Raw genomic sequence first — 26,854 nt, 5'->3', positions numbered from 1 at the left:
TTGCTCATTCCCCTGACCCACGGGCAACCCTGTTGATGTGTTTTGTGTGCTTCTATTTTATCATCTCAAGAAATGATAGATTTAAAGACCCATTGTTATTAGCAAGCTGGGAGTAACAGGGAAGACCTTTAGCTTGTTGTGGGAACAATCGGAAAACTAAAGCAATTTTTATTTATTTTATTTTTTTTTTGAATTTTTTTTTTAATATTTATTTTCTAGTTCTCGGCGGACACAACATCTTTGTTGGTATGTGGTGCTGAGGATCGAACCCCAGACGGGCACGCTACCGCTTGAGCCACATCCCCAGCCCTAAAGCAATTTTTAAACATTTTTTTGGTAACATTTTTAGTTTAGAGTGAATTTAGGTTTACAGATCAGCTGTGGAGATATCAGAGAGTTCCCGTGACCCCACACTCAGTTTCCCTTCTGTTAACAGCTTCCATTAGGGCCAGTGTTGGTGCATCACTAAAGCTTATACTTCATCCAAGTTCCCCGAGATGCTTTTCTCTCCAGGATCCCATCCTGGATCCCACGTGACACTTACTTGTCCTGTCTCCTCATGGCTATGCTTTTCTCAGACTTTTCATTGTTCTGGTCTTCACAGTTAGGAGCACTGGTCAGTTGTTTTTACTGGTCAGTTGTCCCTCTGCTGGGATTTGCCTGATGTTTTCCTCCTGTTTTGACTGGGGCTTGGGATGTTAGGGAAGGAAGATCACAGAGACAAAGTGCCTTTCCCATCTCATCGTTTCAAGAGGCAGTACTCCAATGAAGGATTCTTTCCCCCAACTCCTCATACTGTACAGTCAGTATGCACAGTCCACATGGGGGACCAGGAAGCTGATGGGCAGCACCAGTGGTCATTCTGTCCACTGCTTGGACAGACGGGCCTCTGATGTTTCCAAGAAGTGATCAGGACAGGGTTGGATAGCAAGCCTGCTGAGAGCCTCTGATGGGGATGGTGGTTAGAACCCGAGTCTGGAAGTCTCTGGGCCAAGTGCCTGCCATTGCCTCAAAGCCTGGAGCACCCAGACCCCAGACTGCAAGCCCAGCTGGCTCTCCACCACTCTAGGGCTCCCCCGTGCCCCGCAGGCCTCCTCTCCATGGAACCCTTGCACTCACCCATGGTCAACAGAGCTGAAGAGCTTCTTGCTGCCATGTGGGTTGCTGCGCCTCCCTGGCCTTGTGCAAGAGGCAGGCCAAGCCCTGGAGGGCTCCTGGTCCCTCCTCTTCAGGGTCTGCAGGAAAGGATGCCATCCTGCTAGGGGGCCACTGTCCATTGCCACAGACAAGGGCAGCAGAAAGGACCCATCGTCCCCACTAGCGCAGAGCTCTTCTTGTCCGGAGGAGAGAGCATATGGACAGTGTCCTGTGGGAGAGTGGGGCAGACGCCAAGAACCTTGGTTAATTCCAGCTTCCTAGGGAAGCCCACCCACGGGGCTCTGTGGTCTGCCTGAGCTCAGGGGGGTATGGGGCTTCTCACAATGCCAAGGCAGAGGGAGGGATGTTCCTGAGCCAGGAATGAAATCCTGGGCCAGGGAACCCTGGGACACCTTTGCCCACAAAGACCGGAGCTGCACCCAACCCAAGGGCCAGTCAGGTCCAAGCATCCAGTATTGGGATGAGCATCCTAGCTCAGACTCTAATGTCAGACCTGAACCATCTCCATTCAGAGAGCACAGCCCCTGCCTCAAATATCCACAACGTGGGCCACCTCTACCTTGTCCAGGGCTAGCATAGTAGAACTCCTGCCACTGCCTGGCCTCTTCGGGGGTCCATGCTCACCTGACCCAAAGCCTCAGCAGGAGTCCGTTCCACTGAGGCCACCTTTGCATGGCCAGGGGTTGCTGCAGTTGGGGGCTGGGTCTGGCAGGAGCTCTTTGTCTTGGCCCTACTGGGCCATTCCCTGTGGCAGGGAGCAAAATCAGCCCCAGCTGAGACACCTGGTCTCTGGCAGACTGTGCAGCTGTGCTGCCAAACCCAGGTATCACTGAGGTTGGAACGTGGTTTGAGGCTGAGCAGCTGCTTCTCTACTTTAGTTCCACATGGCCAGTGGCTGCTGTCTTGGGTAGTGCACCCGGGAACCCGGCACCACAGCCCTGGGCTCTGTCAGGCCTCAGTTGAGCTGGGATGGATCTAAGGAGGTTAAGACATGAACTCACTTCCGTTGCTCTGGTGTGGGTCAGGGATTGCTTTCCTCTGCCCAGTTAGTCATCAGGGTTGCCACCAAGCTCTGAGAACCTAAAGGACTTTTTTCCTTGGGTCCCCTAGATGTCTGGGTCTCACCTGAGCCCTAGGTGACCCCAGCACTTCCTGGCCTTACCCTCGGCCTTTGGCTGGGTGTTAGCTTCATTCAACATGCACATACCCCACCTCTCTCTCTTGGAACACCCCTACATCGCACCATGGACCTTCACCCTAACCCCTCTCCCTCTGGCTAAGGCTACTCTTTGTCCTTGGGACCTTAGTGAGCCCCCTGGAAGCTGCCAGAAGCTGCTAACAGCAGCCCTTCTGGGTTCCCCCATAGCCTCTGTCCAGCCAGCAACTGTATTCACTTGTATGTGGGTGGGCTTGTCCATCTTCATCCCCACCTTCGACAAGGACAGGGACCCTATCAGATCATGCTACCCCCGGGGGCTCAGACCAAAGCCTGCAAGTAAAAGGGGAAATAATCCAGCCAGAAATGGTCTCCCAGAGGTTTCTTCCAGGGGTTCCCTGGGGGCAGGGAAAAGAGCACCCCGATGTCAGGTCCACTAATCCCAGCTTATGTGGACCCTCCTCAAGCTCCAGGAAGTTCCCTGGACTGGCTGCCTTTCCTACCCACCAGGCAAGAGCAGGTCCCCAGAGTTCCACCACAGACAAAGGCACAGGCTCCTAAGCTCCCCAGGCTGTCCACAGCTCCACATCACCTCCAGGGGCTGACTGCCCATTTCCTGTGCCCCCCACACACTTCCTGGCCTCTAGCCTGCTCTCCATACCTCCCTCCCACAACAGTCTCCCAGTTGCCACCAGGAGCTCCCTGAACTTGGAGCAAGGGCCCAGAGGAAGCAGCCACCAGGTCTTTAATCCCAACACCCAGGGTGTTCCATGAAGCCCAGACCAGGGCCAGTCACAAAGTTCCGCAGCCAAGAGGGCTAGTCACATCAGGACCCAGGGGCAGAGGCTAGGGCCTTGGGCTCCAGTGGGTATGAGCCAGTCTCAAAAAGCCACTATTGCAGGGGCTGGGGCTGCAGCTCAGTGGCAGAACACTTGCCTAGTATGTCTGAGGCACTGGGTCTGATCCTCAGCACCACATAAAAATAAACAAAATAAAAGCATTCTGTCCATACACAACTAAAAAAAAAAGCCACTAGTGCAAATCCGTTTTTTGCTGTTGGAACAGAATACTACTGTCACATTCCTCACGACTAAAACACTCAGGGTCACTCCAGGTGAACTGGGCTGCATGAAATAACCACACAAGAGACAGAGATACCTTTTCCTTTTGGTCCTGTGACGGCTCCTCTGACCTTAAGGGTCTGCAGAAAGAGAGAGAGAGAGAGAGAGCAGGTGCCGACCCCTTTTATTGGGGAGAAGCCACTCAAATGAGGCAAGGGGTCAGGTTTTAGGGAGATGAGTCCAGCTTCCTGATGTCCACTGTCAGCAGACTGACTGACACCTGGGTAGGCCACACCCAAAGTCAGAGCAAGAGAAGGGGACACACAAAGGGGGCTTCCATGGAACATTCTATCCCAAACAGGGCAAGGGGTTAATATCACAAAGGAACAGGTGAGCACAGCTAGACCCCATGGGTGACACACCTACATCTGAAGTCACGCCCTCAACTTCTTGAATGGGGACAAGGTCCAAGTCACTGTGAAATGTAGGGATTGGTCAGAGCCTCTTGCTTCAGTATGTGCAGGCTGGGTCATTCAGAGTGGCCCCCCACCTACCACCCACTGGGTGATCTATAAGGAATAGAGCTGGGGATAGGGCATTTGCCTAGCATGCGCCAGGCTCTGGTTTCATGCCCATCACTGAGGGGTCAGGGGCCAATCAACGAGCAGAGATAAATTTCTTACCCTTTGGAGGCTGAAGAGCCCAAGGTCAAGAGGCTTGCATCTGGCAAGGGCCTTCTGTGCCATCCCCCTGTGGAAGGTAGAAGGCCAAAGGACATGTGTGAGGGGTGGAGGCGCCTAAGTACCCCCTTGTGCCAGGAGCCACTCCTGGGTCTACTTGAGCCCAGAACCGTCCTGTCCTGATCACTTTCTGAAGGGCCTGCCTTGCAGCTCTGTCCCACTGGCATTGTCCACAGCACCTGAACTGTGAGGGACACATTCAGACCATAACCCACAGCCTTGACGATGACCTGCCAGCTGCCCAGGACCACCAGTTTGGGGCAGAGGCAGGCCTCCCCTGATCATCCCCACCAGGATCCTGCTACCTCCCATTTTGCTCTCTCCACATGGTGGCTCTACTTAGAGTGTGGGCAAGACTGAGGGGCATCCAGGCCTTGGCTTTACAGTAGGTGAGTGGGGCACAGGATCTCTCTGCAAAGTCAGCAAAGGAGCAGCAGGGAAAGGTGGGATGGCCCTTTTTTGCAAAATCTGGCTATGGTTCAAACAGCAGACTGAAGGGAATAAGAGTAGTTACTGGGGCAGGGGCTAGGACATCAGTCAGCAGAGAGCTTCAAACACCACACAGGGGGTTAACTCCTCGCTGCTGGCCATAGAGACCCACCAAGGTTCTGGAGACCTCTCCTGTCACGTGGAAGTGTGAGTGAGTGAGTCTGACCTGGAGTCTGCAAGCAGGCTGACCCCAGGCTGAGGCCCCCTCAGCACAGGCTGGAGGTCCCCAGGGTTATCATCTCTCCGTCACTAAGGGAAACACAGGGTACTGCAAGATGATCCAGGGCTTACAGAACATGGCCCACAAATCGGAGGCCCCCAACTGTGTGGGGGGCAGCATCTACCAAGCACTCCTTGCAGTGTCTGGGGGCATGCTCAGCTTTTCAGGTGGTCAGTTTGGGACTGCTCTAGCTGCAAGCTGAGCTTGTGGGGGCATAGTAGTGGAAGGAGAAAGAAGGTGCTGGTGTGGTTCCTGAAGTCAGGTTCTATCCCAGTCAGAAATGATCTGGATCCTAGTGCAGAATTATGACCTTAACTCCCACACCCAAGGGTTGGCAAGCTGCCAGGAGAGAATTGACACCAGTCACTAAGAAGAAAGCACGAGGAGTTGCTGTCAGGTCAGAGGGATGCTGGGACCAAGAGCAGGTTGTGGGGGGCCTGGGATGCCTGGGATGTGGGGGGAGGTGTTGGACAGACAGCAGTAAGACAGACGGGAGCACACAGGATCCCACAGCCACTCACTCCACTGCTGTGAGTGAGGGAGTTCAGGCAACGTCTTGAACTGGACTCTCTTTTTCAGGGCAACCTGACCTGGTGGTTGTCAGTTGGCCTCTGACCAGGCAAGGTCAAAGGTGGTTTCCAGCCAGGAGGATGGGGAGGGAAGAGCTAAAGGGGGCCTGGCTAAGACCAGTGAGACTGTGCTCACCTCCCCATGCTCACCCTTTACAGTCCAGCCAGGCACAGGCCAGTGGCAGCAGTTCATGGGGCATTTTGGGGGTGATCCTGCCCAGAAAGAGAGGTCATGTTTTTTTGTGGGAGTAATGCCCCCTGGATACTTTGTGCCTCTGCCCAGCCCAAGGGACCCCTCATGGGCAGTTTATCCTCCCCACAGGCAAGGTTAAGAAGTGCCCCTTTGGTGGGTCTTCTGTATGTCAGAGGTCCCTACATACTGCCGTAGTGCTAGTCACATGTGCCAGAACATGGGTGGTCTATCTGTCCAGCACACAGTGATTCCTTCAGACTCCCAAGAAGCATCAGGGCCACAAGCAGGTTAAAGACAAAGCAAGACACTTCCAGGTGTCTCTCTTCCTTCAGACTTGATGACACAATATCTGAGATGTTGGCTGCTTCTTCCCTCTGGTCTCATGGCATAAATTCTTTTTTTTGGGGTGGGTACCAGAGATTGAACTCAGGGGCACTGTACCACTGAGCCACGTACCCAGCCCTATTTTGTATTTTATTTATATTTTATTTAGAGACAGGGTCTAAGTTGCTTAGTGCCTCGATTTTGCTGAGGCTGGCTTTTGAACTCATGATCTTCCTGCCTCAGCCTTTTGAGCTGCTGGGGTTACAGGCAGGCACCACCATGCCCTGCCATCATGGCATAGACTGTTGATGTTTTAAGTCTCTGGGCCTGGGTCTGTCTTACTGCCACATGCCCAGCTTGGCTGACTATACAGTCTGTGACTATCTCATCTCAAAATGTCCAGCGATTGATAATGGACTTCTGGCAGGTGCTGCCCTGTGGGTACAGAAGAGCTTTAATCCACAGAGCAGGTGCCAAATGTTCTGACACAGGCATCAAGCTGTCGAACGGTCAGGCTGTTGGATGGCCCTTCGTTTTCTGCTGGGCTGTGAGCAGAGATGCCTGATGAGAGAGCCTGTGCCTGCACTTACTGTGTGGGGCTTCTCTGGGGGATTCCTACGTCTGAAGCCAGTTGTCAACTTGAACTTCCACATCCTTGTTTGCTTTTTCCAGAGCAAGTTCACATTCAACAAGGATCAGATAAAGATGTTGACTTCGTGTCCAGGCTGATGGCACTGCAGGGAGAGGAGACAGACGGCTGGGCCTCACCCTCTGCACCCTGGGTGGTTTCACCATCCACCCATCTTATTGCCCACTCTGAGGGCCCCAGAGGTGGACAGAGGTGGACCAGGAGGCCAGCTCTTCCTCCCCCTTCGCTTGGTACTGAGAAGGGGTGGGCAGCCAAACACCGCAGGTACCGATGTCCTGCAGCGCCCAAAGTCCAGAAAATGGCAGCTCCTGTCAGGGTGGACTGCACACTTATGACCCCTGATCCAGGGCTGGGGGGCCCTCTGTCCTCGTGCAAAGGGCACTGCCTGGCACCTTTCCCAGGTCTGTCGAGAGGACCGGCTGGCTTCCCTGACACTTGCAACCCAAAGCCCCGCGCGACCCAGGGGAGCCCGCCAGTGGGCAGGCGGGACAAGCCCCAGATCCCGGAGCCCAGAGCGGATGCGGCTGGGCGCATGCGCCAGCGCCGGCCAGAGCATCGGGCCCCGCCCCTTCCCCGCCCCAGCGGCGTGGCCCCGCCCCTCCGGGTTGCTAGGGGAAGTGACGTCACAGCGCGATGGCGGCGGCTCCTTTAGGCAGCTGAAGGGGGACTTAGGCCCGGAAGATCCGAGTCCATCCGCGGCGGGGAGAAGGCAAGCGGGGCCGGCAGGGGCCGGAGCAGCGGCGGCGGCGCTCGGACTGTCCCATCCGCCCCGTATTGAGGCGCTGGGAGCGGCGGGGCGGCCGGAAAGCGATGGTGAAAGCGGGGCCGTGAGGGGGGCGGAGCCGGACCGGACCCGCAGTAGCGGCAGCAGCGGCGCCGCCTCCCGGAGCGCAGACCCAGGAAGCGGCCGGGCGGGCAGGAGCGAGCCGTATCGCCGTCATGGAGTTGAGGGTCGGGAACAGGTACCGGCTGGGCCGCAAGATCGGCAGCGGCTCCTTCGGAGACATCTATCTCGGTGAGACCCGGTCGAGCGCCGCGGGAGGGTGCGGGGCCGCGGGCGGGGTCGCGGGGGGCCGGGCCTGCGCCCAACGGCCACGGGCGAGCGGGCTGGGCTGCGGGGCCGGTGGGCCGGGGAGGGAGGCAGGGGCCCGCGGCAGCGGGCCTGGGGCTGAGTCTGTGGGGGAGAGGCTGGGGGCTTTGGGCCTGGGGTTGAGTGCAGGGTAGAGGCAGGCGCTTGGGGCCGGGGCTGGGGCCGGGGCTGGGGCCGGGGGGTGGGCGGGCCCCGGAGAGGCAGGGGCTTGGGGGCCGGGGGCTTGGGGCTGGGACTGGGACTGGGACTGCGGGGCCGCCGGGCCCCAGAGAGGCAGGGGTTGAGGGCAAGCCTGGGGCTGGGGCTGGGGGGGCCCCGGGCCTGGAGGCCAAGTCTGCAGGGCAGGGGCAGGGGCGGGGACCGCGGGGTCGTTGGGCCTGGGTTTGGGGCTGCGCGGGGGCCGGGTGGAGGCTGGGGCCTGGGGGTGGGGCCCGGAGGGGCAGGGCCTGGGCTGCCGGGCGGGGCCTTGGCTCCCTACCCCCATCTAAGGTCACAGCAGTAAACAAAGGCCACGCGCGGCTCCACCGCGGGTCTTGCTCTGGCTGTCTCCACCCACTCACTTGCAGGCTGACCCCGCTTCTTGCACATGGTGGGGGGGGGATGTCAAAACAACCCAAGTGCAGTGTGGAGGTGGGGAGTGACCCAGTCAAATGGGGAAACCCTGGGCTGGTTCTGAAGGCTCCTTGTTGCTGTCTGATCTTGCCTTTTCCAAAAATGGCAGCTTCAGGTAACTAACCCACTGGAGGGGCCCCATGTCTCTCCAAGTTACCACCTTAGTCATAAACAGACTGAAAATGTTCCCCTTGAGCTAGGACTTTGGCTGGCCCTGGTCAGAGTCCCTCCACCTTGGAGTAGAAATTGAGTACATTATAAGCATCTGAATTGAATACTTAATACCTGGAAATAAAAAATAACTAAACTTAGCTGATTTCAGACAAAGATAAGATGTTGGCAGAAGTGGAGGCTAGGGGAGCGGTAGGAAAGTTCTCATGAGTTGTACTTTGGACTTAAAGTTCTCAAGGTAGACTTGAAAAAACATTTGGGTGGGGATGTCCTGAGTTGTGTTAGTAAAAGGATCTATGTGGGTATACACGGGTAATAAAAGGTTGGCTTAAAGCTTCTAGTTGGGAATTTGAACTTTTCTAGAAAACTTAAAATTCCATTAATTTTCTCAGTGGAATTGTGTACAAATTCTTCCAAACCCCTGAATTTGAGAGTGTGTGGCCTAACAATGATGGGTCTGTAGAGCGACTGCTGCCTGAGTTAGGGTAAAGTTATGATGTTGAGCAGCCCTGCCTGGGTGTGTATCTCCCTGTCAGGGATGGTTGAGAGTCAGCAGTGCCTTGGGCCTTGCCTTTCAGATTATCCCAAGTTTGAGTGCTTCTCACTCTCACCCTTTCCAGGACCTTGATGGCTGACAGTGTTAATGAACTAGCACTGTCCGGTAGTTCTTAACTCGTTTTGGTTCCCAGTTAACCTACAGGGTAACCCCATCACATGCCATTTGATGTTTTTGAATTTGTATTTCTGCTTTAATGGCCTGCTGAGAAAAGTGTGCTGTAAAGACATTTGGGTTTCACTATTTAAATATTTATAATTAAGTAGTCAGCCAGATGCCTTCTCACCAGTGTTTTGGGACTCAGAAGTGCTGGGTAAATGGAAGCCGTTTAGCTTATTTATAGAACAATGGATTTTGGCATAGGTTTTAACCTCAGGATCTAGGAGTTGTACTGAAAAGTCAATCTGTTAGGCACCCTTTTGCAGGCACCAAAAAGTAGGTGTTTTGAAATTTTTTGCTTTCTGAGACCTTGCCAAATAACTGTGCTTTCTGAAGATTGACTCTGACAATCAAGTTGTGGTTTGGCTGCCACATGTCATTCAGAGGTGTAAGCATGTTGCATGAGCATGCAGACTTCACAAGTGTTCTGCTTCCTCAGTGTTGCATCCTTTGGGTACCTTGTGCTGGACACAGTGGGCACTTGACCATTTGGGTCAACCTCTTCGGAGGGATTTGTTTTGTCTCCTCTGTGTGTTTTAAAAGGAACTGGTTTGTCCATCAGGGCATACTCACTTGCATGGGGTTGGGTACCACAAGTCTTTACATTGGCATTGTCTCTTTGCCCACGTTGCGCCCCTTTCAAGCCACCCCACTTAGGAACTGAAACAAAAATGCTGTACTAACATGAGTATGGAACTGTGGGTCTATGGAAGGTGCAGAGTCTGAAGACCATGGGATGGGTGGACTAATCTACCATTTTTCTGCAACCAGACATGAGGAACTGGGTCTTGACTTAAAGTCTATGTGTGAGTTCTGGTGTGAGTATGATTAAAACCATTCCTAACTGTGGCAACTCGGGTTGTTTTTCAGAAAGCACTTCACTCCTCCAGTGGGGCTCATCTTCCTTTGAGCCTGACACTGTAGTTTTGGATTTCAACCCAGGACTTTTCTGTATTTCCAGGTATTTGAGACTGGAAGGAAGGGAAGGCTATCCTTGAGTTTATTTTATTTTATTTTATTTTAATATTTATTTATTTTTTAGTTTTCGGCGGACACAGCATCTTTGTTTGTATGTGGTGCTGAGGATCAAACCCGGGCCGCATGCATGCCAGGCGAGTGCGCTACCGCTTGAGCCACATCCCCAGCCCGCTATCCTTGAGTTTATGGCAGTGCCCCTAGTTGGCCTGTACCCTCTGGCCTCCTGCTGTGCAGTAACCAGGAGAAAGGGCTGCAGTGCCACCATGTTGTACACATCTTTCCCAAAATTGTCCCTTCAGAGAGGGGCAGCATGTAGAGCTGTTTCTTGAATGTCCAAGTTTCAGAAAGCGTGTGTACTGGAGCTACCATGGGAGCCAGAAAAATCCAGTCTCCTTCCTCAGTCCAAGCCAACCCCGTGTGGAAGGCTCTTTAGGGGGCAGATTGGAACAGTAGCACAGCCCACAGGCCTGTGGAGAGCACATCTGGGCAGGATGTCATGTGCTGGTATTGCAGGTAGGTTTAAGGCAGTCTCAGCCCAGTGTCCTTCCCAGTGTCAGCCCATCACTGGAGGTGGTGGTTTGTTGTTTTTTGTTTTTTGGTTTTTTTTTTGATGCAGAGGAAACCAGAAATTCTTTCATTTTGGGTGGCAGTGTGCCTCTTAGAAACTTGATAACATCTGAAAATGGAGCCAGTGCTCTTGTTGTGGACCATGTGTTCCCAGTCCAATGTGGTGGTATCAGGGAAGAAAAGCCTGTGGCATGGGCCAGGCTGAAGGCCAGTTTGTCTGATGGTGTCATGGTAAGTGGAGTGTCACTGTGTTAGCCATTGTGGATAGAGTGCCTGCAAGGTGCCATGTGGTCTAGGTTTGGTCTCATCATTTGTTTTCTAGAAGCACGCGGTATGGTCAAGGACCCAGCTAGGAGAATGGAGTTTGTTCTTGACAACTGTTTCACCATCACTCCTTCAGTTTCTGGGATTCTCATCTGTCCGTCCATCTCTTACCTGGATGGACTGTGCATCAGACTATGTGATGTCCCATATTTGGGGAACTAAACTTTAGTAACCTATTCATCTCTGGTTTTCACATTTCCCCCTCACTACCCTGATGTCTCTGGCGAGTGACCCCACTGCTGGCTGACCATGAGAATAGAGCAGTCATTGCCTCTTACTGGGACTCCATTTACCTTGGAATTTGGTATTACATGAGCATCTCAGTGAGAAGTCATGATATTCTTCCACACCACCTTGTCAGTTTCCTTGAGAGATAACTTTGACCTGTTGTTCCAAGGTGGTTCCCTTTTTTCTATTGATAACCCTGGGTGGGAATTACCAACAGCCACACTGGTAATTTAGCGTGACTCCTTCCTATTCCAGGACAGAGTCATACTCTGGGTTATGTTTATGTAATTCACTATTTGTTATTTCTTTTTAAAAAGTATTTATTTTTTAGTTGTAGTTGGACATGTTACCTTTATTTATTTAATTTTTTTAATGTGGTGCTGAGGATGGAACCCAGTGCCTTGCATGTGCTAGGTAAGCGGTCTACCAACTGAGCCACAACACCAGTACTCACTACTTGTTATTATCTGCTCAACTCAAAGGACATAATTTTGTCTTTTTGGAATTAGCAATATCCTATGTCTAAACACAGACCGACATTTATGCTGAGTGAGGGAGCCCTGTCTTAACAGAAGACCAGAATCATTGAGGTGCACAAAAAAGGGTTTGATTAACGTCCTCAAATATACAACCTGAATAAACATCTGCTGGTTACCTGATTTTGTCTTGTTCTGAATCATAGCTCTTAAATGCCTTTGTTCCTTCTTAGAGTATTTCTCAGGCATACTTATAATAAAGGAACAGGTTTTATAATTTCCACTTTTATAAAATAAGATAGACATGTTGCAACAATGCCAAATGGCTGTCAGACCTTGTCAGTGCTTCCTTATCCTGTGTTTGTCCCCTTGAGGATTAGTAGCAGTGTAGGGAAGCATTGCTGGTGGGGCATGGGGATGCTGCCAGCCAGGGAGGTGGGGCAGGGCTTCAGGGCTGCAGGCTAGTGGGTTTGCATTGGGACCTGCAGGGTGCACAGAAGCTGTCTGCCTGGTCTTTCTTCTTGATAGGTAATGAAGTCCATGGAGGAAATCCTGGAGGGTGTAAGAGTGTACTACTTTCAAGCATTTGTCTTTTTTGGCTGATTTTTGCCTTTGTGTGTGTGTGTGTGTGTGTGTGTGTGTGTGTGTATGCGTGCCAGGGATTGAACCCAGGGGTACTTAACCACTGAGCCATGTCCCTAACCCTTTTAATTTTTTATTTAGAGACAGGGTCTGCTAAGTTCCTAAACAACTACCATTCCTTTCCAGCTGGTCAGCAGATTCAGGGCAATCTTCCTGTATGGTCCTGCAGGAAAACCGGCTCTGTTTGCTGTTATAACACATGCATGGCAGGATATAATTCAGGTTATGTTTCAGAGTTGCCAGTGGTCATTTGTTCCCACAACTGTCAGTATTGTAGGGGTGACGTTAGACATGAGCTTTATCAGCTGCAGAGTACTAGGTAGAGTCATCCTCTGTCTTCGTGAAGATCCTGGTCCTAGGTTCATTGGTCCTAGACTGTCCTATCAGTGTGGACTTGCCAGCTGGCAAGGAGCGTGGTGTTGTCCCCCGGAGCTGTGCTGCTTTGAGGTGCAGGGAGTCGCTGATGTAACTGGTGAGATGAGTCATCATTCCTCCTGGATGGTGAGTTCAGCTCAGAGTCCAGGTCCTTAGGGGAACTCGGAGGTCATTTTTCATCCGCATGGTATGTTTTAGATGAAGTCATTTCTTTTGCAATTGGATAGATTGTCCCAGCTGTGGGCAGGAAGAATGAGCTCTGTTACCATCTTGTGATTGCCCCCAAAGTGTCTATTGAATGGTATGTGAAGTTAAATCTGAGTGGTCACTGGTAATGATCAGGTGCTATTAGCTCTGCAGATCTTCAGCGTTGCCCAGGGGCTTTGGTAGGCTTCTGGGAGTGCTGCGTCTTGTGCAGAACTCTGAGCCACCAGAGTGACTGGTTCTTGGGTCTGAGCCACCAGAGTGACTGGTTCTTGGGGGCTCGCTGGACAGCAGTCATGTCCTCATGCTTGTTGGCCTTGATCTGGTATTCCTCTGGGACTCAAGCTCTGTGCAACCATAGCCCCTTCATATCCCCAGCTCCCTGTGAAACAGACTGCAGAGTCCCCTCAACCCGTCTCAACTGAGAAGAGAAGCTGAGTTGCTTAGGGCTGGCCAGACTGCTCTGCCTCCACTGCAGTCTGTCTAGCACAACCTCCAAAGGGGGGGGGGGTCTCCTAGGAGTCTCAGCTTGTGGGAGCCCTGTTAATCACTTTGCAAATGACCACATCCCTGGGCAGGATGAAAGTGTTCTGTACTTTTGTCAGGGGTGGGCATGGTATTGGGGATGGAACCCAGGGGAGTTCTACCACTGAACTACATCCCCAGCCCTTTTTTGTTTGTTTTATTTTGAGTCAGGATCTTTCTAAACTGTCCAGGCTGACCTTAGTCTTATGACCTTCCTGCCTCAGCCTCCTGAGTAGCTAGTACTTCCTATTTAGAAGGACCCTTTGAGGGGAGAGGAGGGCCAGGTGTGCCATCGCAGAAGACCTTGTTTCTGTTTTCAGAGCCCTTGGCTGCATCGTGTGATGAAAACGGGTCAGGAGTTATCAAGCAGGGCTTCAGGTCAGGCATGGGCTCGGGAACATTCTTGTGAGCCTGGAGAAAAGGTGGTTGCCAGCTCTGCGGGTCCTTATTGGAGAAAAACAGAGGCATGACATCCCTACATAAAAACTCTAAACTGGGCTGAGGTTGTGGCTCAGTGGTAGAGCACTTGCCTAATGTGTGAGGCACTGGGTTTGATTCTTAGCACTGCGTAGGTCCATTGACTACTAAAAAAATATTTTAAAGAATGAAATAAAAATAAAAAACTCTAAACTCATAGAGTAGTTCATTACAGTATTAGTCACAAACTGACAAAAGTTGTGTGCCCAGTATATGTTCCATAGGTGGTACCAGTGGAGCCCTGGGAAGGGTCCTTTTTTCTGATCTAACGTCCCCTGGAAGGGAGTGAGGGAATCCTTTGGCTTAATTGAGAGTCTGGCTGGAAATGGCTTCTGCAGCTATGTAGGCACTGGGCCTACTTGAAACTGCCTGACTGCCGAGGGTTGTGATGAGTGGATGCTATGCCTGTCTGGACTGAGGCTGTGGAGGTTTGGCATTTAAACCCCCTCCCTCATTCTAGAGGGAGACTCAAGCACACTCCCAAAGGCCTATTAAGGCAGCATGGAGAAATATCATGGCACTTTCCAGTGGCATGCCCTGGGCAAGTGAATGCAGAGGCCGGTGGACAGGGCTGAAAGGAAGTTGGAGACCAGAAAGGAAGGCCCTTTGGCTGTGGCAACCCTGGCATGGGTACAGATGTAAGCAGGTGGTAGAATTCCAAATGAACTTTCTTATGCATGTCAGACAATTGTCAACCGTTGATACCATTTTTGAAAATGGAGAGCATCCATCATTGGTTTATCTCAGAAAATTAAAAGCTACCAGCATTTCTGCAGTGAACTGTGACGTTGGGTCATTTGGTAGACATCAGATGATTAATGTGTATGGTTTTCTTTCTTTGCCAAGGTACGGATATTGCTGCAGGAGAAGAGGTTGCCATCAAGCTTGAATGTGTCAAAACCAAACACCCTCAACTCCACATTGAGAGCAAAATCTACAAAATGATGCAAGGAGGAGGTATGTCCTTTACCTGTTGAAGGAGAAAGCCAAGGTTTTATCCAATAAGAGAGGATGTGTCTCAAGCCAGTCTCTGGTTTATTTTGGGAAAGTAGGGAAAGGTATCTGTCCATACCCTTGACCAAGTTGTTTGTGGCTTCTTCCTTGAAGAGACTGGCTCAGCCACATAAGACCTCACTCAACAAAGAGAAATAGTTGTATACTTTTCTGCTTACATACCACTTTTCTTAGCTTCTGCTAGGTTATACTGTCCTTGAAATGTAGGATTTGTGTGAATTTTAAAATACATGGTGTCTATTGATGGTGGCAGGTGTCACCAGTGATATTGCATATTGTACTATGGCCTCTGGTGGGTCACATATTGTGTTTACAGCTTTGGGGGTCCCTTCAGACTGTCTGGCTTCAGTTTTCTCTTGAATACAATAAAAGTTTTCAACTGAGCAACTTTTGTGACACTTTCCAGGTCAGTCCCTGTTCCAGTTCTGTGGAACCTTGCCCCAGGACCTTGGGGTGCTTGAATCCAGTAGGTGTACCAGATCTGGAACCAGAGAGTATCCATCTTGATCTCAGAAGTGTTGCTTTTAGAATTTTCTGGACTTAAAATATAGTTTTAGTGGAGCAGAAGAGAATTTTTATTGGGAAATTCAAAGCCATGGAAACAGCAACATTGTGGAGGGTGGGGCTCACCAACATGTTCATCTGAGGGTGCGGTCTTGGCCTGAGTGAGGGAACCCATTTGGGAGCAGTGTTTGTATCTGAGGGATGGCTGCACTTTGCTAGAAGTAGCCTTCAGTACTGTTATAGTTGGAGGGTAGAGGGAGTCCCCCTCATTTGTCCACATTGTCTTCATTGACCAAAAGGGCCAGTAGGAGAAGGAGGATGTTGAGGGAATCTTTGAGGCTTGAGGTCTTCTCACCACAAAAGCAGCATTTTTGTAACAAAGTGTCTTTGGCTGCAGATACATCTCAAAATAGCATACCTGTACCTGTTTCTGTGGTTCATCTTAGTGATGTCCAGAGCACCGTGTCCTGGGCTTTGTGACCAGAGGAGGCTACGGTGATGAAAACTCTTCTGGTGTCATTCCTCCTCCACTGTCCCAAGGAGAGGTCGCCAGAGACTTCTCTGAGGGACCTTCTGTAGAGGATCAGCTTCTCTGGGGCGTAGAAATTATAATGCAGCTTTTAGGTTGTGACGAGTAGGGTAGAACAAGGTGACACTGGGTTTGACCTTTGCTGGGGGTTACATAAAACCTACAAGCTTAAAAAAAGCATTAAGGAGTGATTCTTCATGAGAACATGCAAACTGGGGGAGCCTGTGATGGGAGAGGGAAGAACTGTCCCACTGGTGCAGACATCTGGCAATGGCCAGAGAGGAACCTATTCCACCCAGGAGGTCTCAAATCCAGCACCATTGCTGCTCCCTGTGCATGCTCTTCTCTGCCAGTTGCTTCTCTCCTCCTCAGTTGTGGAGAGCTATCTGCAGACCATGCCAGCTGCCCCTGGTGGGCAGTATTGCCTCCTGCTTTGAACTTAATGTAGAGTGGGAGGAATCACTTGCTCCCTTGTTTTTGCCCACATCGCTTTTCCAGGATTCTGGAATCCAGACATGATTCCAAAAAAATGGGCTTTCTTCCATTTGGGCCTTTGATTGCCATTCCCCAGACGTGGGTCGGGTTTTACTATTGGATAAACCAGGGTTTTGAACCCTGTTGCGTGTTTGGTAGATACCTTGAAGGTTTGCTCTAGAAAACACATAATGTTGCACCTGGGCATCACAGTGCACTCCTGTAATCCCAGTTACTTGGGAGGCTGAAGCAAGAGGATCACAAGTTGGAGGCCAGATTGGCCTACTTAGCAAGATTTTTGTTTTAAAAAAACAAAAAGGGTTGAGGGTGCAGCTCAGTGGTAGAGTGCTTGCCTGGCATGCACAGAGCCCAGGTTCTAGTACCACAAAAGGGGAATAAGAGCATGCTGTGTTCAGCAGTTCCTGTTGGATGAATTCTAGCCAGGACCACACTAGGGTCAGCAGGTACAGGATGAAGGCACCTGCTCTGCTTGGAAATCACTGTGCTTTGCTGCACTCCAGCCTCTTGCAGCATGTCCTCTGCATAGGTGGTTGTGGGTTATTCTTCAGGAAGAGACAACAATTAACTCTAGACAGTGCTTGTTCTGACCTTGCTTAATGTGGGTCATCTCAGGATGTGCTGGAAGAGAAAGTCAGGGCAGAATGGATGTGATCGTTCTCTGACTTGCAACACATTCATCTGGGAAACTTGTAAGGCTGGTAGTGCCACAGTGCCTGACCAGAGAGCTACTGCACTCGGGTGGTCACGCTGCTTCAGGGAGACACGCTGTCCTCAAGTCAAGGTGTTTCTGTGTAGTATATACTGACTCCTCAACCACATGCTGCAAGTGAGGTACAGGAGACTTCCTGATGTTCCAGGGACACAGGCAGGAACTTGAGTATTCTGCCCTGCAGCACTGAGCATCATTAGGAGCCCAGAGAGTTCCATCTATTCACAATCTGGTTGAGACAATAGGTTGAAAACAGTGGTGCACACATATAATCTCAGTGGCTTGGGAGGCTGAGGCAGGAGGATCACAAGTTAAAGGCCAATCTCAGCAATTTAGTGAGGCCCTAGGCAACTTAGTGAAACTTGTCTCAAATTTTAAAAGGGTGGTGCTGGGGAGATGATTCTGTAGTAAAGCACCTTAGGTTAAATCTCCAGTACCAAAAGGCGGGGGCGGGGAGAAAACTTGAGCAGAAATAAATTAAAATTAACCATGTTGGTGAAAGATTGGGATAGACAGCCAGTGTTTACCGACACTAAGTGACTGCCAGATAGACCTAGAGACCAAAGTCACTGCTCTTTTCCAACCCTAATGTGCCCAGGAGTAGCTTTAGAATGCTCTTCTTAGTAAGCCCCCCAGCAGAGAACATTTTACTGGGTTCACAGCTGCTTCTGGTCCAGGTTGAAAGTGGCTGGTGTGGTCTGGGGCAGGGAGAGTGGGGTCTCTGTAGGCAGGGGTGCACACACCATGATCCTTCTGTCACGAGGTGTGGGGAACTGTAAGCGTGTGTGTCAAGAAAGGTGTGGTGGGTGATAGAGTGGACACTTGTGCCACTCACCCCAGCAGGGAATTGGGCTCCCTGCTGGAGCATGGGCACCTGCCCTGCACGAGTTTGTCTCCACAGGCACTTGCCCCTTGATGTTTCCAGGGTTTTTGGTTTTTGTTTTCCAGTGTGGGACATCAAATTCAGAGCTAATGAACACTAGGCAAGTCCTCTGCCACTGTGCTGCACCCCAGCCCTGCTCTGTTTTTATTTCTGTCATCCCACAAGACATTAATGTTTTAAAAAATTTAACTAATGATATGTCAGGAAACATTTGGCAGGTGTTTTGTTTGTTAAATTGGGGTCTTGCAGTTTTGCCCAGTGAGGCCTTGAACTTGAGATCCTCCAACTTCAGCCTGCCCGAGATCTGTGATTGCAGGCCTGCACCAATGTTCCCAGTTGCCATTTTTATTTTTAGTCATCTTTTTTTTTTTTTTAATATTATTTTAGGTGTTGATGGACTTTTATTTTATTCACTTATTTATATGGATGCTGAGAATCAAACCCAGTGCCTCACACTTGATGGGCAAGTGCTCTAGCACTGATCCACAACTCGAGCGTTATTTTTAGTCATCTTAAAATTGCTGAAAAATTCATGAAGACTTTTATTTGTATTAATGCTGAGTCCCCACATTTGTAGTGTATCTTCTTGTAAATCATAAGGAAGGTTTGTGCCAGTATATGACTCTGTCCCCTGGTTTTCATCCCAAACATTTGTCTGGTTCTTAGGCCCCATAAGGGGAAGCATCTGGGTTCACAGCTATAAGTGGCAACAGCAGTAGCTGGTGTCCTCCTTGTGGTGCTTGGGTCTCTGCTGGCCTCAGTTGTTTCCACAAAAACACCAGAATTGGTACTTTTCAGGCACAGATCCGTTTCTGGATTTTTTTTTTTTATTTTATTTTTTTTTAAAGAAAGAGTGAGAGAGAGGGAGAGAGAATTTTAATATTTATTTTTTAGTATTTGGCGGACACAACATCTTTGTTTGTATGTGGTGCTGAGGATCGAACCCGGGCTGCACACGCATGCCAGGCAAGCGCGCTACCGCTTGAGCCACATCCCCAGCCCCCCGCTTCTGGATTTTGCTGGTGTGAAATGCCTGGTTTCACAGAGTCCTGTTTATTAGCCTGTGACCAGAAGGTTCTTTACCTTGCATCAGCAGGATGTCCTCTTGAGTGTTTCTGTGGCCACTCTGCACAGGCTTCACCTGTTTGCTGGCAGCTGAGAATGAAGCATGCCACAAAGCTTCATCTTTTCTGGCCAGGGATCCCTGAGAGCAGGAGCCCTTTGGTGGTAACTGTACTTTATTCTGTTTTTAATGCCACAGGTGGTAACAATGTTACCACTGTGTTAGTGCTGCCCTCATCCTGGAAGGAGAGGGCACTGGATTGGGTGCACCCAGAGTTTGGTGAGTCTGTGCCACTTGTGTATCCAGATAGACACAGCTCTGAATGTTGTATAGTACAGTTATATTCTGTAACTTTTTTTGACCTAATACATTGCTGAAAACTGCTATTATTTATAGACAATAAAATTTTTACTTGGTGAACCTAGAAAGAGATAAGTTTTGTTTAGCTGAAGAGTAAAATATGGTCTTTTCATTTCATTACACCAACAATAATCAGTTAACAAAATGTAGTTTTAAAAATGTGTTTAAAGTAGCAAAAAAAGAAACCCATACAAAAGCTATCTGGAAAGGAATACTTTGAAATGTCAGTTTTCTGAGTTGCTCTTAAATTCAGTGAAATTTTCATCAAAATCCAGCAGCTTTTCTCACTTGATAAGATGAGTCTAGAATTGAGGGAGAAGAGGGAAGGGGCAAGTTGAATTCCATACTCCAAGTAGTGCAGCTTGCTGTGGAGTGCTTCTGATCAGAACTGTCTTGCTGTGGCTCTAGATGGGACCTAGGAGCAGTGACACACCTGGCCCTTGCATGGTTCCCACTGAGAGGAGCCCAAACTGCTTGGAGAAATGGCCAGGTCTAGAGCAGGGCAGGAAGAGCTACAGTGAGCCCAGAACATGGCGCCGAAGGAAAGAGGTGCCCACTCAGCAGGTGGGCCTGCATGTCCAGGGATCCTGCGGCCTGCGTGGAACTGGTTCACAGTGACCACTGGTGTTTTAAGGTCACTCGCTGTTCTCAGAATCTTGAGATTAGAAGTAAACTGGATTGTCAGAGTTATTGTGTGTCTTATGTGTGTCTTTGCTATTTGAAGACTTGGTCTGATTCACACACTGGTGATCAGGGTGCTGAAATTTTTCAGAGTGCTTTGCATTCGTGAGTCAACTCTTTGAGTGACTTCTGCAATAGAGGGTTACCCATGATCCCAGGTAGGCTTATTCTTATCTTTCAATTTTTATCAAATGGCCAATTTGATTCAAATAAAATAATGATGACAAGGGTGGGCTGTCGGTGGCTGCTGTGTTCCCCTTGTGAAAGTCCAGGCCTGGCGCCTGGCTTTTCCTCCTCTGCAGAAAAGACTTCCCTCCTCACTGGTGGTGCGGGGCTGCTGGGGCTGCAGAGATACCCACAGACCATGCAGCGTGCCTAGCGTGGTTCTGTGCTTCTGCTTCACAGAGCTGGCGTCTGTCCTCTTCCCTTTTTCCCGTCCACGGCTCCCGGGGGCTCTCGCTGGCCTGCTCTGAGTCTCAGTGCTGGCTGTTGTGGGTGAGTCTGTGGTGTGATTCCTTATTCCACTTGGTGGGTTTTTTCGCTCCAGACGCTGTAGTTCTCAGCCCTAGACATTAGATTTGGGTCTTTATATCTCCGAGCCTTTAACTTCCTTGTCAGTTTTACCTCATTATAACTTAGATCTTGTGCCATTCTCGGCTGATTCCAGCAGCTGGGTCAGTTTCTGGGCCTGACCTCACTGGGTGGTTTTCTGCCTTAAAACCTCCTCGTGTACCTGGTGGCCTTCGGATACCAGGCATTGGTAATTCCACCCTCTTGTGGGCCGTGCATTTTCACGTTGCTCACCTTTTTTTCAGTTGTGTTCTGGAATGAAGTTCAGTTACATGGGTCTTTTTGATTCTTGCTTTTATGGTCACACTCAGAAACTGGGGTGCAGGTGAGAAGTTATGTTTGTTGTCTGCCTGAGACTGTGATTGTCTTAGAAACTTTCTTCCATGTTTTGTGTGGTTTGGGGGTTTTCCTTGGATATTTTAAGTGTGAGGATGTTTGTGTTCCTCTTACTCCATCTCTGCTAGAAGTACAATTAATGACTTCTACATTTTTATAAGAAAGTAATAAATAGATTTCTTCCTGACTCTGAGGTAAGAAACGATTTCTTAATATAAAATATTTAAAACATTACTTACCAAGGAAAAAGCTAACGACTTTTTTTTTTTTTTTTTTTTTCTTTTGGCACTGGGGATTGAAACCAGGGGTACTACTGAACCACATCCCTAGCCTTTTTACTATGAGATGGGATCTTGCTAAATTGCTGAGTCTGGCATTAGACTTGTAGTCCTCCTGTTTCAGCCTTCCAGGTTGCTGGGATTACAGGTGTGTTGTCACCTTGCCCACCTTGAAATGATTTTTGATGAGTGGATTTTCCTGCTGGCATCAACGCGTACTATAAGGCCGAGTCTTGTTTTGGAAGGGCCAAGAGACTTGTGACCTGCCCCCAGGACAGTAGTCAGGATATGTGTGAGGAGGGTCTCATGGGAGTTTGCTGTGGGGCAAGCAGAGAACCAGGCAGTGTGCTCTGGAGGTCCTGTGAGCATGTGCCTGCTCCTGTAGCACTCAGGTCCTAACCTGGAGGCTCCCATCAGCTCATGCCCTCAGCTTCACTGTGTGCCTTCCTGTAGCTGGTGGCTGTGCGTGGGCTCTGGTGCCAGTTTTTCAGGAGTGGGTCACACTAATTCATGTCTTCAGATCTGCCCTTCCCTCCTGTGGCGTTCTGGGTCAGTTGTTTCTGTTAGGTTTATCCTGTCTTCTTTAATCTGTCTTCCACTGAGTTGTCTATTAAAAATCTGGGTTATTTGTATCCCCAAGAGTTTCCACTGCTCTTGCTTTTCTCATCAACATCAGAAGTGAATAACAAGAATGTCTTCTCTCCTGCCAGCCCACAGCAGCTCCTCTCTCTTTTGTTTCTTGATCTGGCATTGCACATCTCTCTGAGGCTGTGGTCTCTCTCCTGTAGGCCCTGCTGGCCAGTCAGCACACACGGCTGTCTTGCTCCTCCTGCCTTCTCTTTCCTGGGCTTTGCACTCCCCACCCTTGGAGGTCAGCGGTGTGAAGTCAGCATAGGTGCATCTCATTTCCCATCACTGACTGCTCTAACCCTCAACAGAGTCTGTTCTGTGTTGTTTTTAGCATTTGTGGCTTAATCGTAGCTTCAGGTTCTTGAGGACAGGTCTTGCCAGGATCTTCTGACCCCCCCCAACACTAGCCCGTACCTCTGATGCCTGTCAGTTGAGTAGAGGCTAGTTGGTGCTGTGACCTAGGCTCAAGTGCTCTGTTTGGCTTCTCTTCCAGTGGGCATCCCTACCATCAGATGGTGTGGGGCCGAGGGGGACTACAACGTCATGGTGATGGAGCTGCTGGGGCCCAGCCTGGAGGACCTCTTCAACTTCTGCTCCAGGAAGTTCAGTCTCAAAACTGTTCTGCTGCTTGCTGACCAAATGGTAAGCTTTCCTGTCTCTGCCCAAACACTATGGACCCTTGGTAGACACTTATTGCCTGATGGAGTATGTTACTTCACTGCTGTTGCACCATTATTAGGCATGTTAGACAGGAATTTGTTTAGGCTTCCTTGGCCTCAGATAATGACACGGGTAATTGGATTGGAGAGAGGACCCCCACCCCCCTGAGTATGTGGTTGCGTTGAATGGGCTTCCCAAGTTCTCTCAGGATCACACAGTTGATTCCCAGCACCTCTGGTATGGTTTCTGAGGGGATTCTTGTGTGTGGCCGGTGCAGAGTCTCGCTGGTGGACACTATTGTCTAACAGAGTCTTTTGTCTGTCCACCCCTGTAGAGCTAGGGAGAGGAGAAACCCAGGCCTGGGGCAGGGGAGCTGGAGCTGCCTGGGGATGCAACTGGTCAGTTTCCAGTCCACCTTCCTGGTGGTGTGTTCACTCTGCTCTGGCTGAGGAAGAGAGAGCATGTGCCTCTCTTGAGGCTGGTGTTCTAAGAGGTCTTGAATTGCTTCTTGCATTGATTTTCCCCTTGTAGATTAGTCGTATTGAGTACATTCATTCAAAGAACTTCATCCATCGAGATGTGAAGCCAGATAACTTCCTCATGGGCCTGGGGAAAAAGGGCAACCTGGTCTACATCATTGACTTTGGGCTGGCCAAGAAGTACCGGGATGCGAGGACCCACCAGCACATTCCGTACCGAGAGAACAAGAACCTCACTGGGACGGCGCGGTACGCCTCCATCAACACACACCTCGGAATCGGTGAGCCTAGGTCGTGGTGCCACTGGGCATATCTGTCCCTCAGCTTTGGGAAAGGCCAGCTTCTCAGGTGACCTTGGGGTTGTGGTCATGTACAGTGCTCAGAACCCAGAGGTCTGGAGGCTGTTGTCCAACCATCATAGCAGACAGGCTAGCTTCAGGACTGCTGGAGCCACTGATGGTACTCAGCTGGGGTGTTTGGGGATTTCCTTAATAGCATGCAAGGGACACTTCTGGTAAAGAAGCCATTCATATACATTTTTCTGTTATTTTAAATGTTTTTATGTGTGTATGCGCACACTTTTTATTGTTGTTGTTGTGATACTGGGAATTTTGGACCCCAGGGTGTTCTACCAGTAAGCTACAACCCCCCTCCTCATCCCTTTTGTTTTTGATTTCAAGACAGGGTCTCACTAAGTTGTTAAGGCTAGCCTTGGACTTGGGATCATTCTGCCTCAGCCTCCCGAGTTGCTGGAGTTACACTGCTACACCACCACACCTGGCTATTTTTCTGCTATTTTTAAAGTTGGCTTCTATGGTCATGCTTGCTTAATCTTTTGCTTTTATGTGTGCACACATGTACTGCCCTTCATACTTTCCCCTTTTCTTTCCAGAACAATCTCGAAGGGACGACCTGGAGTCTCTGGGGTACGTGCTGATGTACTTCAACCTGGGCTCTCTCCCCTGGCAGGGGCTGAAGGCCGCCACCAAGAGGCAGAAGTATGAGAGGATCAGTGAGAAGAAGATGTCTACTCCCATCGAAGTGCTGTGCAAAGGCTATCCCTGTGAGTCCCTCGCCGTCCTTCCTCGTAGCAGCCACAGCCTGTTCCTGTGTGGGGTGGTGCCTGTGCCCAGGGCCACTGCAGAGTCACTCTGCCTACATCTTCTACAGGAAGGGTGGCAAGAAAGGGGTGTTTCTGTGTAGGGTAACAGGCAGCCCTCTCCTGCTGATGCATTTTTGAGAGCCTTTCTATGAGGCTCGGGAGAGACAGGACCCAGCCTCAGAAAACTGCCTGTGCACTTAGGAAGGGGAGGGACACAGTGATCATTCTGCCTTTAAGCTGACTGCAGTCAGCTGCCCCTACTCTACTTCAGCCTCCCCAGATAACCCAGGGGCGCTGTCTGTGTTTTGTGACTGCCCCTAAGATAAATTAACTAGATAAAAGCTAAATTTTGTCCTGTGGTGGTGATTTTTTGTTTTCTTTTTTGGTGTTCTTTGGGGATGGGCTAAAACCCAGGGTCTCTTGTTCTTTCAAGAGAATAAGAACCTAGTGGGAACAGCTTGATACAGCTCCATCAACATACATCTGGACTTGGGATTCACCAGTTAGTGATGGCACTTAACCTAGCTCCATCCCTAGCCCCTGCTGGCTCCCAGCAGCTCCTCCTCAGCATGACTGTGAAATCCTCCTCAGATTTCACCTGCATGCCGCCAGGGTGGTGTGCAGGGGTTGATAACTACACTCTGGGTTGTAGTCGGCCTCCGTCATTAGCCTCAGGTCTTTCCTTGTTTTACAGCTGAGTTTGCCACGTACCTGAACTTTTGCCGCTCCTTGCGCTTTGATGACAAGCCCGACTACTCCTACCTGAGGCAGCTCTTCAGAAACTTGTTCCACCGCCAGGGCTTCTCCTACGACTATGTGTTCGACTGGAACATGCTCAAGTTTGTAAGTGGCATTGCCCACTCAGTCCTGTCTCCTCCTGGGACAGGCAAGTCCAGCCCTGGGTAGGTCAGAGCTGCACCTCCTAGTTTTGCGTGCAGATCTGTGCTGTGTGGGATTCAGGTGTCAAAAGTCACTGGCTGAGGTGAGAAAGCTGATCTTTTGGTCTTCTGTGGGCATCTACCTGCAGGCTCAGGATTCTAAGAAGCAAGCTGCCATCAGGGCAAGCAAAGGGGCCTGTGGAGACTGCTGGTGTGGGTAGTGTATGCCCTGGAGTGAGCCCATGGTGCAGATCTGCCCAGAGCAGAGCACCCAGGTTGGAACTCAGGGCACTCTTCCTATCACTGAGCCACATCCCTAGCCCTCTTTATTTTTCATTTTGAGACTCGGTCTCTAAGTTGCCCAGGCTGGCCTTCGACTCATGATCCTCCTGCTTCAGCCTCCCAAGTCTCTGGGATTACAGACATGCACCGCTGGACCCATCTTGCCATCACCAATTCAGAGAACCTGGGGGCTAGCCCCCTGTAGGGATGTAGCCTGGTACCTACCAGCACACTGCTGGAAAGCATGACAGTCTCTCCAGGCTGCCCCCCTCTCTCAGTTCATCTGAGTCCAGGGTGTACCCAGGAGCCTTAAGAGAACAGGCAGGTGGGCAGCCTAGAGTTCAGCCTGGTTGGGCTCTATAACAGGCTGTTTCACCTTTGGTCTCCTCTGACATCCCAGTTGGCTCATCAGAAGTATGTGAGAATCCCTGGGTGCAGGAGGGAGGCCCAGGAGCCGCTGGGCCACCCATCCTGGGTTGGCAATGTGAGTTTAAATCACTAACGTTAGACACCACTGACAGAATTCAAGTTTCTGGGGAATTTTTGTGTCTTCTTTTATTAAAAATGTATCCTTCGTAGGTGGAAATAGAAATTAAAACCTGATGATCAAATCCAATGGAGGAACAGAGGTGTCTTCTCAGGAGTGCAAAATTAGAAGCCTTGTCTTGTCTAAACCACTATTCCATGAGTCCGGTCTCCCCGAGGGGCAAGGGTGAACCCTGAACTAGAGCCATCTGACCAAGCATGGTGCTGGGAGGAGAGTGCTCTGCAGAATGGGCTGGCCCAGGCTACAGGACCTGGTGCCTTTGTCGGGTTGAGAGGGCAGTGCTGTGCTGCTTCTGCAGGCTGCCCAGCGCGGAGCCCCAGAGCACCCTTCTCCAGTGTGGTTTCTGCACTATCTCGGTCTCACAGCCAGCCAGGCAGAGCTGCTCTGGAAAGGGCCAAGGAACACATCACCAGCTTTCCTGGCTATGCAGGATCACAATCCCTTAGTTCTGCCATATAGCCTCATGGCAGCCATGGGCCACCTGGGAGTGGGTAGAGGTGTGTCTCTGTCCAGTAATACGGATGGCACTGGAATTTGGCTGTGGGCTGGTTTGCAGAGTCTGCCTGGTAGCATTGGTGGTGAGAACAGACCATTCAGTAAGCTGGTGCCTCAGCTTAGCTGCTCACAGTCAGATGCCCAGAGCACTGGGGTGGTCCTGCAGGGACTTGAATGTGCATGGGGCAGGTGGGGCTGTCATCACTGACATGACCTTCCCTTTGGTCTGGGATCTGGACTCTGGCTGGACCCTTTTGTGACCCATTGCTGCCACCCTGCCTACCCTGGTCTGGGCAGTCTCCCATCGTCCCCCTCCCCCATGCACAATCATGTTCACAGGTAAGGACTCAAAGATAGAAGCTAGACAGACCCAGGTCCTTTTGCCACAGCAGTAGGAGTTGGGTTTCCTCTAGGAG

The 26,854-nt window shown here is 50.5% G+C and overlaps 1 protein-coding gene and 1 long non-coding RNA gene across 3 annotated transcripts in view; one reads left to right on the top strand and one right to left on the bottom strand.

The window, feature by feature from the left end:
- Positions 1–230: 230 nt before the first annotated feature.
- Positions 231–6,624, bottom strand: LOC113198173 (uncharacterized). Its single transcript, XR_013344003.1, has 5 exons — positions 6,501–6,624; positions 4,059–4,125; positions 3,473–3,515; positions 1,783–2,133; positions 231–1,366 (listed from the first exon to the last, which is right to left on the bottom strand). It is a non-coding gene; the product is annotated as an uncharacterized LOC113198173 (long non-coding RNA).
- Positions 6,625–7,176: 552 nt separating this feature from the next.
- Positions 7,177–26,854, top strand: part of Csnk1d (casein kinase 1 delta) — a 29,343-nt gene continuing 9,665 nt past the window's right edge. For both annotated transcript variants that reach the window (XM_026410737.2, XM_026410739.2), the window contains exons 1-6: positions 7,177–7,574; positions 14,790–14,900; positions 22,489–22,637; positions 23,187–23,415; positions 24,027–24,197; positions 24,931–25,079. In XM_026410737.2, the coding sequence (XP_026266522.1) occupies positions 7,499–7,574; positions 14,790–14,900; positions 22,489–22,637; positions 23,187–23,415; positions 24,027–24,197; positions 24,931–25,079 (885 nt within the window). In that variant the 5' untranslated portion in view covers positions 7,177–7,498. The remainder of the gene's footprint in view (positions 7,575–14,789; positions 14,901–22,488; positions 22,638–23,186; positions 23,416–24,026; positions 24,198–24,930; positions 25,080–26,854) is intronic.

Source organism: Urocitellus parryii, chromosome 7, assembly GCF_045843805.1.
Source record: "Urocitellus parryii isolate mUroPar1 chromosome 7, mUroPar1.hap1, whole genome shotgun sequence".
In the NCBI taxonomy this organism is placed as follows: domain Eukaryota; kingdom Metazoa; phylum Chordata; class Mammalia; order Rodentia; family Sciuridae; genus Urocitellus; species Urocitellus parryii.
This window is presented reverse-complemented; position numbering and strand designations above follow the sequence as displayed.